At 29.5% G+C, this 14,224-nt stretch overlaps 1 protein-coding gene across 6 annotated transcripts in view; it reads left to right on the top strand.

The window, feature by feature from the left end:
• Window positions 1–14,224, top strand: part of LOC129963348 (CUGBP Elav-like family member 4) — a 542,668-nt gene that overhangs the window by 462,522 nt on the left and 65,922 nt on the right. For 5 of the 6 annotated variants that reach the window (XM_056077669.1, XM_056077671.1, XM_056077670.1 and 2 more), the window contains one exon: window positions 958–1,086. The exons of the other annotated variant lie outside the window; for it this stretch is intronic. In XM_056077669.1, coding sequence (XP_055933644.1) covers window positions 958–1,086 — 129 coding nt within the window. The remainder of the gene's footprint in view (window positions 1–957; window positions 1,087–14,224) is intronic. 6 annotated transcript variants of the gene reach the window in all.

Here is a 14,224-nt window from a genome sequence, read left to right on the forward strand (position 1 = left end):
GATGTAACATCGAATATATAATAAACAAAATGAAGAAATGGATAATAAAATAAAATGGTGAAACTGCTATAAATAATAGATCAAGTTATGAAATTGTTAAGATATAATTTTAACTTTTTTTATTCTAAAATATTTTAAAATATCATTATACTTTACATAGTCATTAAATGAAAAAAGAATCTAAAATTTATTTGCCTTCAATTTAAAAAAAGTACATGATTTAATGATATAAACTTCTTTATCAGTTACTAATTCAGAAAAAAAAATCTTCGAATATCACCATATCCATCAAATATTAAAGAAAAAGTTCAAGTTTCTAAAGCATTCAACATCTCCACCAAAGACAAATTATTTTAAATTTTATCAAAAGATGCGAGAAATTCATTCACAGTCAACACTCAAATAAAACGATAAGAGTCCAATCTTATTTTTATGAAAAACACATACAGCATTTAAATTAACCATTATAGCATTAGATTTCGTTAAAATGTTTACACATTCACAATTTTTTTGGGGGGAGATGACTCTAAAATTGCAAAATCATCCCACATTTTTCATATTAATACTTTCAAACACAACAGTTGAATCAAATAATTCGGAATCCATTAATAAGATAAATTCTTGCCTAAAAACATATAATTCTCAAATGATCACTCTTGTTGAAATAAATTATTCTGGCAAGAACATAAAATAGAATCAAATTAATTGATTACAGAACATTCAATATCACATTAGAAATTCTTAGTGAGTAGCATTCCACGTTCAGGTATCGTCCTCATCCTCTGACCACGATTTAAAACAACAATTATTGTCCCCTGCAGGTTCAAAACAGAACTTTAATAAAAATATGCTAAACTAATTCACTGAATGATCGGAACTTTTCAATGACACCGAAGAACTCAAGGGATTTGAAAGCAAAGGACTTGGCGAGGAATTGACCGAGGCTTTCTGTTGTAGGTTCGGGGACTCAGAGTGTGAATGGAGCTATCCCTAACTTGCCTTCCCCCACCATGCCCACCTTTAGCGTGCCTCAAGCAAACGGGCAGGCAGGAGAAGTCTACACCAATGGCATGCCGCATTACCCACGTAAGTACCCGAGCCATTCTGCTTTCGATGTTCTTTATTTAGCCTTCGATGTTGCAATGGCTGGTTGTTAAACTGAGCTTTCGATGTTGCTACCCTCAATGTTACCTCAGTTTTCTTTTACAGAGCCTTAAGCGGACAGCGCGATTATCGGATTCATTTGGTAGTAGCCATCGTACGAAAAACTACATTTATTAAGCTAAACTGCGGCGTCGGATTAGAGTGGTAAATGGACAAAAATTAGATGTAGTTAATTTCGTTTATTCAAAGTTAACCATTAATTTGAACAAAAAAATATGATCAAGGATTTTACCAAGTTTTTTGAAGAGCAAAGATTTGATAAAGTAGTAAAAAAAATATATGATGCCTTTATACTACAATTGACAGCATATTTCTAGTTATTTTTCGGTATCTGTACAGCAATAATCTTTGCCAATATGCATTATTTCTCCATCATTCTGCCAATAATATTATACGTCATTTGTAACTTATGACAAAATACGATACAAGCTCGTTAAATATCTCCATCATTTTGTTTCTCTCTAAACCTTCCTTGTTTAAAAACTATTTATCCTTAGGAGAAAACTTTAAAAAATTCGTCAAAATTAAACACATACTTCAAATAGCCAGGGATTATTTCCTCTTTTACTAAATCAGAAAAAAATAAATATATACGATTCCAAGATAGGCTTTTAAGATGTATGCTATTCTGCTTTCAAAATAATTTTCGAATCGTACTTCTCGAGTATTAACTTATTCCTCAACAAGAAATCTCTCCGCCAAACGACATCATTATCCTCCCATAATGACACCTCAACTCCACTCACTTCCTAGTCTCGTTAAATATCGTGATATTCAGCGAGAACCGAAAATTGACACGCCATTAGGTAAATTTCCTTTTTCCCTAAGTGCTTTTATACAGAAAACGACAGCATTTCTGAGTTCTCGTGAGAAGACAGTTCACCAATGCCGGCGGGATTAGACTTTGGCCCTAATTTTGATTTTAATCATTCTGGACGTATTAAGAAAGTCCATGGAAAGGCTTAACTTATTGTGAACTAGGCGATAATATTAGCAAATGTTTAACTTGCTGCAGACCTGCTGCTTTGCTAATGATCTTGACTTCTGTTTAATAGTGGGCTAAAAAGTCTTTCTCGCCTTATTAATGAGGATTTTTAAGGTGTTTGAAATAAAACTGGAGGAAGTTTGTTTTAATCAGCTCGGAAAGCTTCCCTTTTTTAGAGATGTTTATGAAATCGTCAAGATAATGAACGCGTTTTTTCAATTTGCAAGAGGTTTTACTCCCTTTTATATTTCTTTAATCAGAAAGTTATTTTTGTTGAAATTGATTTTTTTTTTTTTAAGTTTGAGAAAAGTTGTCCAAATTTACCAGTAATCTCTTGGATTCGAAAATAAAAAAAAAAATGAAATCTTCTCTATGGATTTTAGAAAAATAAAATGCAGGAGTCACATTTTTGCTAATATCTACCAATAGCAACCTAGTTGCATCAAAAAATTTAGGGATAAAAAATTATTGCCTTTTACCTTTTTTTTCTCATAAAAAGTGCCATATGTAGAAAAATTGTCTTACTGAAACGTAATAGTATTTCTAACATACAAGATAAGTACGTATAGAAATTATATTTTACGTATTGAAAATTGTTTAAAATCAATGATACAAATTTATTTCTGTATTAGTCTTTTCCCTATATATAAAATAAAAAATAATATAAAAATTAGAATTATATAGAGAGAAAAATAGGAATCTAGGTTATATAAGTAAAACTGAATGATATAATTGTTTCATATTATAAATTTATATCATAAAATACACAATTTTTTGATAGTGTAAAAAAATGTGACAAATGGTTTCCAATTGTAAATAAAAGTATAACTATGATATAGTAATAAAATGTATACGTGAAAAGTATAATTAAGATAGTTTCTGTAAAATAAAGCCCTTCTTAATATATTTTTGCGTGTTATTCTACAAATATCCTTTTACCATAAATTTAGTAAAATTTTACAATCACGATTGCTTTTCCAGCATCAGCGTAATTTGCTATCTTTGAAAAAGGATAATATGAAATGAAATAAAAATATCAGTAGATATTATCTTTGAAAAATGATAATATGATAAATGAAAAATACTCTGTAAACTTAAATAGAAAAGTCCCTGAAATAGAATTTTTTTAATATATTATTATGCTTAGAATGTAATTCAAATTCTTCATTATGATTTTAAAAAAGGGAAATATTTTATCGAGCATAAATTATATAAATATATAACATAATTTATGTAATATGGCAAAAAATTAAGGAAATAGGAATTTTGTACATTATCAGAAATAATCATTATGATATGAAGAAAACATAGCATAAAAACGACAAACAATAACAAGTAGCGACATTTAATTAGCTAAAAATATTGTCATATTTTTTAAACCGTAATAAACTAAAATAACAATGTATTGAAAACTACACACAAAATAAACAAAAAACAGGAAATAATTTATATGCATATAAATAGATTTACCTCAATATTTTTATGTATGCTGAAAATAATATACAACTGTCTCTTTGCATAAAACCCATCAATCAATTTCATCTAATTTTGGAATCCGTCATATATCTTCCAAAAGAAGCAAAGAGAAGACTTCACAAATCTGAGGCAGTATTCAGTTATGCAAATGGCATGGGCAATATGCATGGGCAATGCATATTCTGTGCCTGTGTGGTCGTGCAAAATGTCTCCAGTATTTTCCTAGTTGAATAACAAAAGAATAAACTTTTTCTTTATTGAAATGTAATTCATTTCCGAAATCGTCTCTCGAAAAATTATTTTTTATTAAATCTGGCTCTGAATATTTAAGTCTGTTACCTGTATAACTTTTTTTATTCGTCATTATAACTGGGAAAAATCAGGTAGTTTTTCCCTTGTTCTGTAACTGCGTATAACTATGTGATATGCATTTTGATGAGTCGCTCTCAGTGGGACAAGTTAATTAACTGAATATCTTAACTCTCTTCCTCCCTTTCATAGGGAAAATACTATTTTTTTTCCTTACTATTGCACTATCATTAGTGTCTGAGATCTTTATACTGATACAATTTTTCTGCTTTTCATCTCATTTTGTTATATCATCATTTGAGTCATTTTCTGTTGAGTACACTTTTCAGGAGTAATCCCACCGAAACTTTGTCTAAACTCTGTAATAAAGGTCTTAACCCCTTCCACTATGCATAAAATTGTGGACTTTTGGCATAGTCAGTAATGAACATGAATTTGGCATGGTAACGAAATTTGGCGTCTCGCTCTTTATATTTTGCAATTAACGTACAATCGTAGCAGAATGCACGAACTTCCTCTAAACGGAGTTCATTAAAAATTTAATTAAAAAAAATCTACAAATGTGGTGTAAAGTCTATGTACCAAATTTCACTCTTCCAGCTCTAAGCATTTTTGAATCATCGTATTCACAGACAGACAAATATAGATTTAAAAATACATTTTTCTGACTCACGGTATCTGAAATGTGGAGATTCGTCAAAATCTCGAGTTCGAATTTTTTTTCCAAAGTCAAATTTCTGCCACCACAACAAATGAAAAAGCATTAAAACCTCAAATACCTATTGCACATTGTAATTTTTAACCCTCCTAAGAAATAATAATAGTAAACCAAAGTGCTCATAACACACGTAAAGCAAACTTGTAAAATCTCGTACGACATATGCTAACCTAAAGCAAAAGAAAGCCCTCCTCACGTTAACTAGAGCAATATTTCCACGCTTCTGCCTCTCCAACCCCGAAATGGCTTCTCGTCGTTGACTCTTTCAACGCAATGTGGCCCTGGAGAGCAACTTCGTGACGAAAACACCTTTTCGCGTCGGTGTCAAGAGTTCAACCTCTTTGCTCCGCTGCTACAAGAGCTACAAGTTGTTCAACAACCTGCTGCTGATGCCGCTCTCACTAGATCATTTTTGTTTCCCCCTCTCGTAGTACGCGGATGACAGTTTGAAAAGCTTGACTATTTTTGGTTGCCGTCCAGCAACAGAGTCGCTTACACTCCTATAAATTCACTGAATGGGGTTTTTGAGATAAAATGATACGTGGAGTTGTATTTGGTAGGGGAATAGAAGTTTATTATAACAAGCATAAGTATTCTTTATCTTTGCTTTCGTTTCATAATATAGCACGTTTTGTATTAAGATTCGTAATATAGTAAAAATAATTGACTATTTTGGAAAGTACCTCTTACTTTTTATCACTTTCGTTCAAAATTTCACTCTGATTTAGAATTTGGGAGTGCAGATCTTATATTAAAATTCATGCATTTAACTCGGAGTGCTTTTATCTTTGACAATTTGATAGAAATCTACAAGTTGTTTATACAAAATTTCATACTTCTAGATCAAAACATTTTTGAGGTATCGTGTTTAAAGATAGACAGACTTAATTCCAAAATTTGGGTTTTTTAACTCAGAAAAGTATGAAATGGGGAGATTCGTCGAATCTCGAGTTCGAATTTTTCGACGATTACATTACTTCTGCTTTGTGCGACAGAATAGTCATATCACTGACTCTCTGACCCGTCCGAAGGCACACAGATAATAAAACTGAATGACCGGACAGCCGCTACATCAACGAAGGCGGGAACTATGGTTGAGTCTTAAGGGCCATCACCGGCCATGGTACAACCCTTCCCTAAGGAAGTACGTCCCGTCATTGATGGGACCCCCACCTTTTCGTGTATCCTCCAGGATGATGAGAATCAACCACTATGCCGAAAGCTTCTCATCCTCATTTCTAGGTGCCCCCGGGGTGGGGAGCGGGGGTTGTACGAGGGAATAAAATTTGAAGGGTTAATTTTTCTATCTGATTTCTTGATAATGTCGAAATTGCAGTTTATCTGTATTAATTTATACTAAATTTGGTCTATCTTACTGTATATTTCTCTACAGCCACAGTTTGTGATATAATTTATTACTAGTTTTCTGTATTTTGCCATATTTCCTTTGTTAGAAAAAATATTTCTATCACCTGTTTACTTTTGAATTTTTACTGCATAAATATCTTTACTCTAGAACGCATTCAGTGACTAATGCCTTTTATTGTAATTTTCATGAATTGAATCGATGTTATGTTTTCATATTTAATGTTTAAACTAGACATTGCAAATTCTTAGTCTAAGAATGCTCAATTCAAATGACACACAAAATTAAATCTTTTTGCAGTAAATTATTGAATCGTATCCCAATTGAAATCTTTCCCTCATTATTTTACCATTAAAAATAAAAACAATTCTTTTGGGGACAAGAGTTTCTTTTTGTCAATTCTAATCTGTCTGAAACAATCCTAGCACAGTTTAAAAGGGATTTGAGAAAAAAAAATATTCAAGTTAATTATCAAAATTACTTTAAAAAAGTATTAACATTCACAAATTTTTCTTCTTCGACATCAAAACTTTAGTAACATTTATTTTTTCAACTAATACTTTACAAACAGAAAATATTTTTGGTATTTTCAGACTAGAAATTTTTTAAAAATATTAAATTTCGTTTTATTATCAAAACCTTCAATACAAAATTACCTTCCATCCTCCCCCCCCCCCTTCTTTATACTGTTTCCAATAAAAAGATTCTTCTTTAAAATAAACATACCTTTATGAAATATTCAAGATCCTCTTTCTAATAACAAATTCTTTAAAAACACTTTTAAATGGCTAAAATGCATTCATAAATTCAAAATTTCTTCTTTAAAATGAAATGATTATAATTCCTCATATTTTAAAATATTCATTATTAATTCCTAGACTTCCATATTTCTTCGCCGTCACCTGAATTTCAAAAAATGAAACCAATTTAACTTGGGAATATGTATTTTAAGTTCATCGTACAAAAACGTCGAATAAATTCTTTCTAAAATCAAGCATCGGTTTTTAATATCTTCAATTTACTTGAAGAAGAAATTAATTTCAAAGGAACTAAACAATATGTTTCTAAAAATTATATGCACATAATTCTAAAAGTGTGTGATTGAATTCATAATGCTTTAAGAATTGAAAATATTTTATTGAAGCTATTTATGCTTATTTGGATTAGAATTTTAAATTATTTCCTGGTATTTTGATGAAAATTGTGTAGATTTTGAGTTCTTTTTATGTATTTTTGAACGCCTTTTTTCATAGAATTGATAATTAATTTATTCATTTTTGAATAGTCTTTATCTCATGCAAAATAATGCTAAATTAGAAAGATTTACGTGGAAAGCAAAAGCCTCTTTTCAAAACCGTTAGGATTTTATCTAAATTTGTTAGTAGAAATGAAAGCAAATCATTCTTATATATTTTCATCCCTATTTTCTTCAAATTTTGTCTTATAATTTTCCTTTGAATTTATGTTAATGTCAAATAACAATAAATTCAGGAAGGTCAAAATCAAAGAAAAATAAAAACATATTTTTGGTTTCAGTCTTCGATATTTAAGGTTGGAAAACAATAATTAAAAAAAAAAGTATGAAGCAAAATTTTCTCATGTTCATTTTTCTTTCTTTTTTTTTCCTTTCTATATTCTGTTCGAAAATTATATGAAAATTCGTGTATTCATCATATGCAGAAAATCGTTGTGGAGTCTCATTATCTCCTATTCTGATTCTATCGTATCAATGTGAGCTGGGAATAGGAATAGCAACATGAAAAAAAAATTGTTCTAATTTATTCTTATCATCATTTCATTTTGCCATTTTCTTTTATTTCAACCCTCATTCCAGCATTTCTCCTCCCTTTTTCCCAATTGCCTTTATCATTACAACTGTTGAAAGGCATAGAACGGAAGAAAATGAAGATGATATTAAAAAAAAAAAAACTGCAAACGATATTGGTTCGAGAGTGAAAAGAAGTGAAAGGGATTGGAAAAAAATTCAAAAAATGGTATTCTTGGCGGGGAAAAAAATGAAGGAAATGAAAAGAAATTAAAGACCCATTATTCTCGAGATTGAAGACAAGGGCGTAATTAAACTTCCAATTTCATTTTTAATTATGCTTTCCTCTTCAGAATTTTCGATGCAATATTTGGGAAAAGAATAATAATTTCTAATCTATCGTCTGCTTCTTCTGCTGCTGTTGATGATGAAATTAAAAAAAAGGAATAAACAATTACATGTATAATTTATCAAAATGGTTCGTAGGAAAAAATACAGTTAATTAGGCCTGCAGTCAGACAGACATGAGCGATATGTTGCTGATTCGTATTCTTGTTTAGAGGATAGGGAATTGGTAATCTTATAATAAATATTTATCGAGACAAAAGCATTGAGTTTTTTTTCTAGATAAATATCTTTTTAAAAGATTGAAGAAGAAAAATATTTCATGAGTGAATTCACTTTATAAATCAAAATATCTCGTAAAGAAGCATATAAAAGGGCGCCGTCTTTAAACTAAAAGATTTTTCATTATAATATCATTATAAATAATCGCTTAATAAATCATATGATCTTGTAATTAAATTATTTTCCATTCCAGATCATAAAAAAATCAAAATAAATTATGTTTTATCCGTTGGGAAATTTTATTAATTTAAATTAATTTCTAAAAATAATTTTTTTTTTTTTTGCAAGTCCTTTGTAAAAGTTTCTAAACTTTTATTTAATTTTTCTCCTTTTCATGTAAAAGTTGAACTCAGATTTAGATTTTTAATCAACCATATATGCATTAAAAATATTCATAATTTATTTCTTTAGACGAAAAAAGAAATTTGAAAATCTCCCTACATTTTAATGGAACCATTCATATACCACTGTTAAAAGCTAATTTTTTTGTGTAGAGGAAAATGTCTTAATTACAAATAAAGGTTTTTCAAGTAAGAACTCGAAGAATTCTTTCTGATTAATATTATGTATATAAGGGTGTAAATTTCAAACCTGAAATGATTGAAGCCTCTCTCTCTCTCTCTCTGCGTGTGGGTGTCGGACAATTTCAACAAAAGGAAATTTCTTACAATTCTTAATATTTTCTATTTATAACATAACATAACCTAAAAACTACTCGAAGCTAAAATACCTCACGTACGAAAATGCAAAGTAGTTGTACTCGAAATTAGAATCTAGGCAAAATAATAAAGATATTGTAACTCTATCGATAATGGCAGGGTTATTTAATTCAAAAAGCTCAATGCTAGACGTTTGGTATTAAATCTATTTCTTATGATTTTCAGTGACCATGTAAGTGGTGTCCAATAGTTGAGTTGAGCCTCATGTCCAACAGATCTAGACAAACTCGTTTTATTAGTCTAAAATAGAGTTGAGAATGCCAACCATAAATGTGTAGGAATGCATCCAATTATAAATGATTTAATTTTCCAAGTGGCCAATTAGTTACATGTTTTATGGTTTTCTGTTATGGACAATGATCCTTTAATGATCAACAACCATGATTTTTTCATATAATCAAATATTATCTTAAGAATTTCAGATATAGGATACAACCATTTGAGAGCTAATTATAAACAACACGGTAAAACTCCTGTTTGATAATTTGGAAAATTAGAATCTGAGGAGAAATAAATTGGTTGTGATTGGTTCTTTTCCTAATTATGTATTGATTATTTTTTCTCTTGGCTTTTATAAAAGCTAAAGAATATTGCTGTGTTTTTTTCAGAATTCGAAGGATTTTAATCAACAAAATCTATAATTTAATTTGCCGTGATATATGTGCATAAAGAGTATTCTCGAAAAATGTCTGACCATATTGTAAGTTGAAGTAGAGGGAACCAAAGTAATCATCTTTTTCCCCGAAAATATGAATTCGGAAATTCCACCTTTAGATGCTAGGTATTAGAGGGAGATTATCAGCACATCGTTGACCCTTTGCACTAACAAAAGGCTTATTTTCTTCTCAGATATACAATAATATGCATTTATGCATACAATCAGAGCTTAAAGAATATCCACTTAATGTATGGATCTACAAAAAAATAGGCCGAACTCCTTGATAGTTGTATAGTGGATATTTCCAACTAAATAATCGGTGAGTGCTTGAGTAAGTGCATCATCATCTTTTCGAAGGTGGATATATCACTGTCAGCAGAATTAAGTTATAAAAGACTGAAAGAGATCTTACAAATCACCTCCAGTGACAGAATCAAGCTGCCTACAATAAGTTGAATTAAATTCCTCTGAAAGCGCAAGAACTATTGGACATTATTACCTATGGGAGATTTTACATGACAAAAGATTATAATCGTTTTATTTATAGAAAATGCGGCTATTTAAAGAAGTGAATGGTTGATCGTGTCTGCTGACAAGAAAAATAATTCTTTCGCAAAAGATAACGATACGCACACACGGATGTTTACTCTCTTTTGTTGAAAAAAGTTCACTGTACAATCGTTTGGCTATCTTGTGTGGTATTAAAGTTTGTGCTTCAGACATCCAGACTATGAATTCTAAATGGAATCACACTTTTAAAATCCTGTTAAACCAATGGATAAGAGGTCAATGAATCAACCAACAGATGTCGGGCTGGAAGCTCAAATTATGTTAAGTGGATTGAAAGAGGGAAGGAAAATTAGAATCATTAACTTATACTGTGAGAAGATAAAAAAAAATAATGATAATTCTTTTTCTTTCAGCCTTCTCTTTTCACTCTTTGGATTAGCAGGATCAGCGAGAGGAACAAAGAATACCTTTTAAGCAAATAGTTCATCCTCAGACCATATATAAGAGGGGTATCTGTAAGTTATGATTTGGCAATATACTATTGCAAATTTCGGAGAGAAATGACGCCTTACGCCTGTATGAGGGTATTAGTTGCACCTCTAGCGTTTAAAAATGGCATTTTGAATACATGCTCTACAGCAAAAAATATATAATTTTGATTCCCTCTACCATCCCCATACGATTTGAGTACATATTTTCTTAGACATGCACCTGTACATGCAAATATAATAATTGAAAATGGGAAAGTCGCTTGAACTAATGAAAACCAGAGGTATTAGTATCAAGAACTTTTGTCACATATTTTCTAATAAATGAGCTTGTGCATTAGTGACAACATGCCATTGCTGAATAATAGTTGCGAAAGAACCTATTAGAGTGCTCTCTTTGACGAATAATCATTAGGGTGGGGTTACTACACAAGCACCACAAATCCGAATGCGCATTGTGAAGCCCTTTATCCAGACCGACTGAAACTAACATTTGCACAGAACTATAGTTATATGGTCACAAGATTACATACCAAACTTCATATAATTTAAACTTCGAATTGTTGCGTTTAAAAATTTGTGAATGTACAGACTGACAGACAACCAAACCCTATATAGATTTAGTTCTAAATTAGATACATATATAGAAATCTATATGCCGAATTTTATCCATTTATTTCTCCGTTTGATAGTTATCGTATTAATTAATATTCTAATAGCCACTTAGACAGACTGCCTCTAATATATATTTCTCACAACATTTGATAGATAGAAGTAGAAACTATGTACCAAATTTCATCTGTTGAGCTTAAAGCCTTTTTGAGTTATTGTGTTCCCAACTAGACACACATAAACCTCCCCAAAAAAAGGGTTTTTCGGACTCAGGAAAAAGGAGAAAAGAAATAATTTTGGAGATATAAAATGTGAAGATACATGAAAAATTTGAGTTTGAATTTTTTGACAGTTGCAATACTTTATCTGTGTAAACTTCAAATGCGAGGAAGTAAAAAGATATATTTAGTTTCAAACACGCTTATATTTAATAAGCATATTTATTAGACAGTAAAAATCATTTCTGTTTTAAATCTCATATAAGGCAATTATTTATCATGTTCAGAATCCTTGAACTTATGGATTAATTTTTCCTATTTTATAGAAAGCTATATCATTACAAGTAATGTTTAACTCATTTTTGCTTATAAAAATGGAAAAAAAAAACATTTGTGAGATAATAACTATATTATTACTGAAAGAAATAGTTTTGAAATATAGTATAATAATTTTATTGAAAGACGTAATTTTCATACTCTATAAATAATATTATATCTAATAACAGTCATTCCCAAAGTGAGTCAAAAAATTACAGGAAGAAATGACTCAGTGATTGATATTTAAATGATCCTATTGGACTCATTTTAAATATTAATGATATGTAGCACCGTTTAAATTCAATTTAGCACAATAGAATTTTGACTTCTTTTAATTTTTTGTTATACTCTCAACTTTTTGTTATACTTTTTCACTTTTGATTAAAGGAAACGTACAATCAAAATGGCTCTTAAAATACTGGTCATTCAATGTACAATTTCATCATAATAAGTAATTATTTCTTTCACGAGATTTCTCGTAAGTGGAGCTGCTGCTTTTTCTGAGTCTTTTTTTTCCATTTCTCATTCTGGATCTCAAAGAAATTAAATTGGAATTTATTTCATTGCTTTTATATCGTATTTCCAATTTCTTCTTTTCTTTTTTTTTTTTTTCTTTTAACTTTCATCTTTTTCCTTTAATGAAATCAAAATGCATGTAAGTCATATTCATTTGACCAATTACATTTAACCGAAATTTGTGAAATTAATGTCGAAATAGAAAACAGTTCCCCTCTTTCCCCCCCCCTTAAAAAAAGCACACATAGGGAGAAAAGATATTGGAAGAAGTCAAAGGGGGGAAAAAATTCCAAGAGGAAACGTAATATCCCAATATAATTAATAAAAAGTTACGCTGATGATCTTAAGTCGTTTCCGGTTGAGAGATTGGAAAATTATTATTACTCCTTTAATGATGTTGGAGAGAGATTTGAGTTTTGCAGAAGATGAAGAATTAATGAAAAAAATAAATTTGTTTTAAATTAGAAATGGTTCGCTTGAACGAAATGAGTTTCTCTTTGAAAGCAATATTAATCTTTGCTCTTCGGAAGAAAATTTCAGATTTACGACAAATTAGAACAGTTTTTTTCCCCGTGAATCCTTGATCTTTAATTTGGTTCATTTCCTTTATAACTTAAATTAATATCCTCCAAGAAATCACGAACATGGATACATATCAATATTCATTATATACTAAACCATACTTAAAAATTGAATTAACAATTGATGTAGAGATAAAATTAGATTCCGAAAGGTATAACTGATGCTTAATTTATTATTAAATCTTTCATCTGCAAAAAAACTATACTTACAAACATATAATTAAAAAGATGGTATAAAGTAACTATAATCTCAATTATTCGTGGTGTGTTCATCCAATAGTGCGTATAAATGGAATATTTGCAGTATTTAAATAAATGTAAGCTGCCTTTAGTTCGCAACAAGAATTAAATGAGCATATTTTACTCAATTAAGCAGCAAATTGAAATGTTACTTAAAAATAAAAAGTTGTCGATTCTTTTAGAAAGTAATATAGATTTTTTTTAATGAATTGTTCATTTTATAAAAATGTTTTTATGGCTTTCTTACCTGAATCCTGCTTATTCGAAATGCAACCTTGCTATAATTAATAATATCATATTCCCTTTCTTTTTCAAATAACCAGAAACGATAAGTTTTTGGTCGATTAAGTACCAATTAAAACTATTATTAAAATTTAATCTTTACAGATAATATTCAATAATAAAATGAAATTATTTTATAAATGAATGCTTTTGTTTGAGAAAAATGATTTGGAAAGAATCTTATATTTTCCTCTTTTTTTTAGACAATTTTTTTTTATTCAAAAACATTTATGTTTTCGCACTCTGTTTCTTTTGTTGTGTTCTTTTGTTAAATTAATAATTAATTGAAAAATAAATATTTTATATTCTAGTTAGTTAATTAGTATAGACATATTTATTTTCTATCTTGTTCTAATTTTCTTGATAAATTACATTTTATTTATTCATTTACGCCTTTTTAATATGCATGATTTTTTAAAAGTTCATGAGAAGCTATGATAATCTGAATATGCAAATACTTTGAATTTCTAAAAATTATCCAATCAAATAGTGCAATCAACCCCGCTTCATAAATCTCTTCCTAACATACCTATTTCTTCATAAATACCTTTCTATAGATCTTTCCCTTATACCTTTCTCTTCTTTCTTTCTTTCTCAAAACTGATACATGAACTGTAAGCGTTTTTATTTTGATAATTCTTTGAAATTAATTTTCAAAAATACCGTAGAATG

This window comes from Argiope bruennichi, chromosome 3 (assembly GCF_947563725.1).
Source record: "Argiope bruennichi chromosome 3, qqArgBrue1.1, whole genome shotgun sequence".
Classification (NCBI taxonomy): Eukaryota; Metazoa; Arthropoda; class Arachnida; order Araneae; family Araneidae; genus Argiope; species Argiope bruennichi.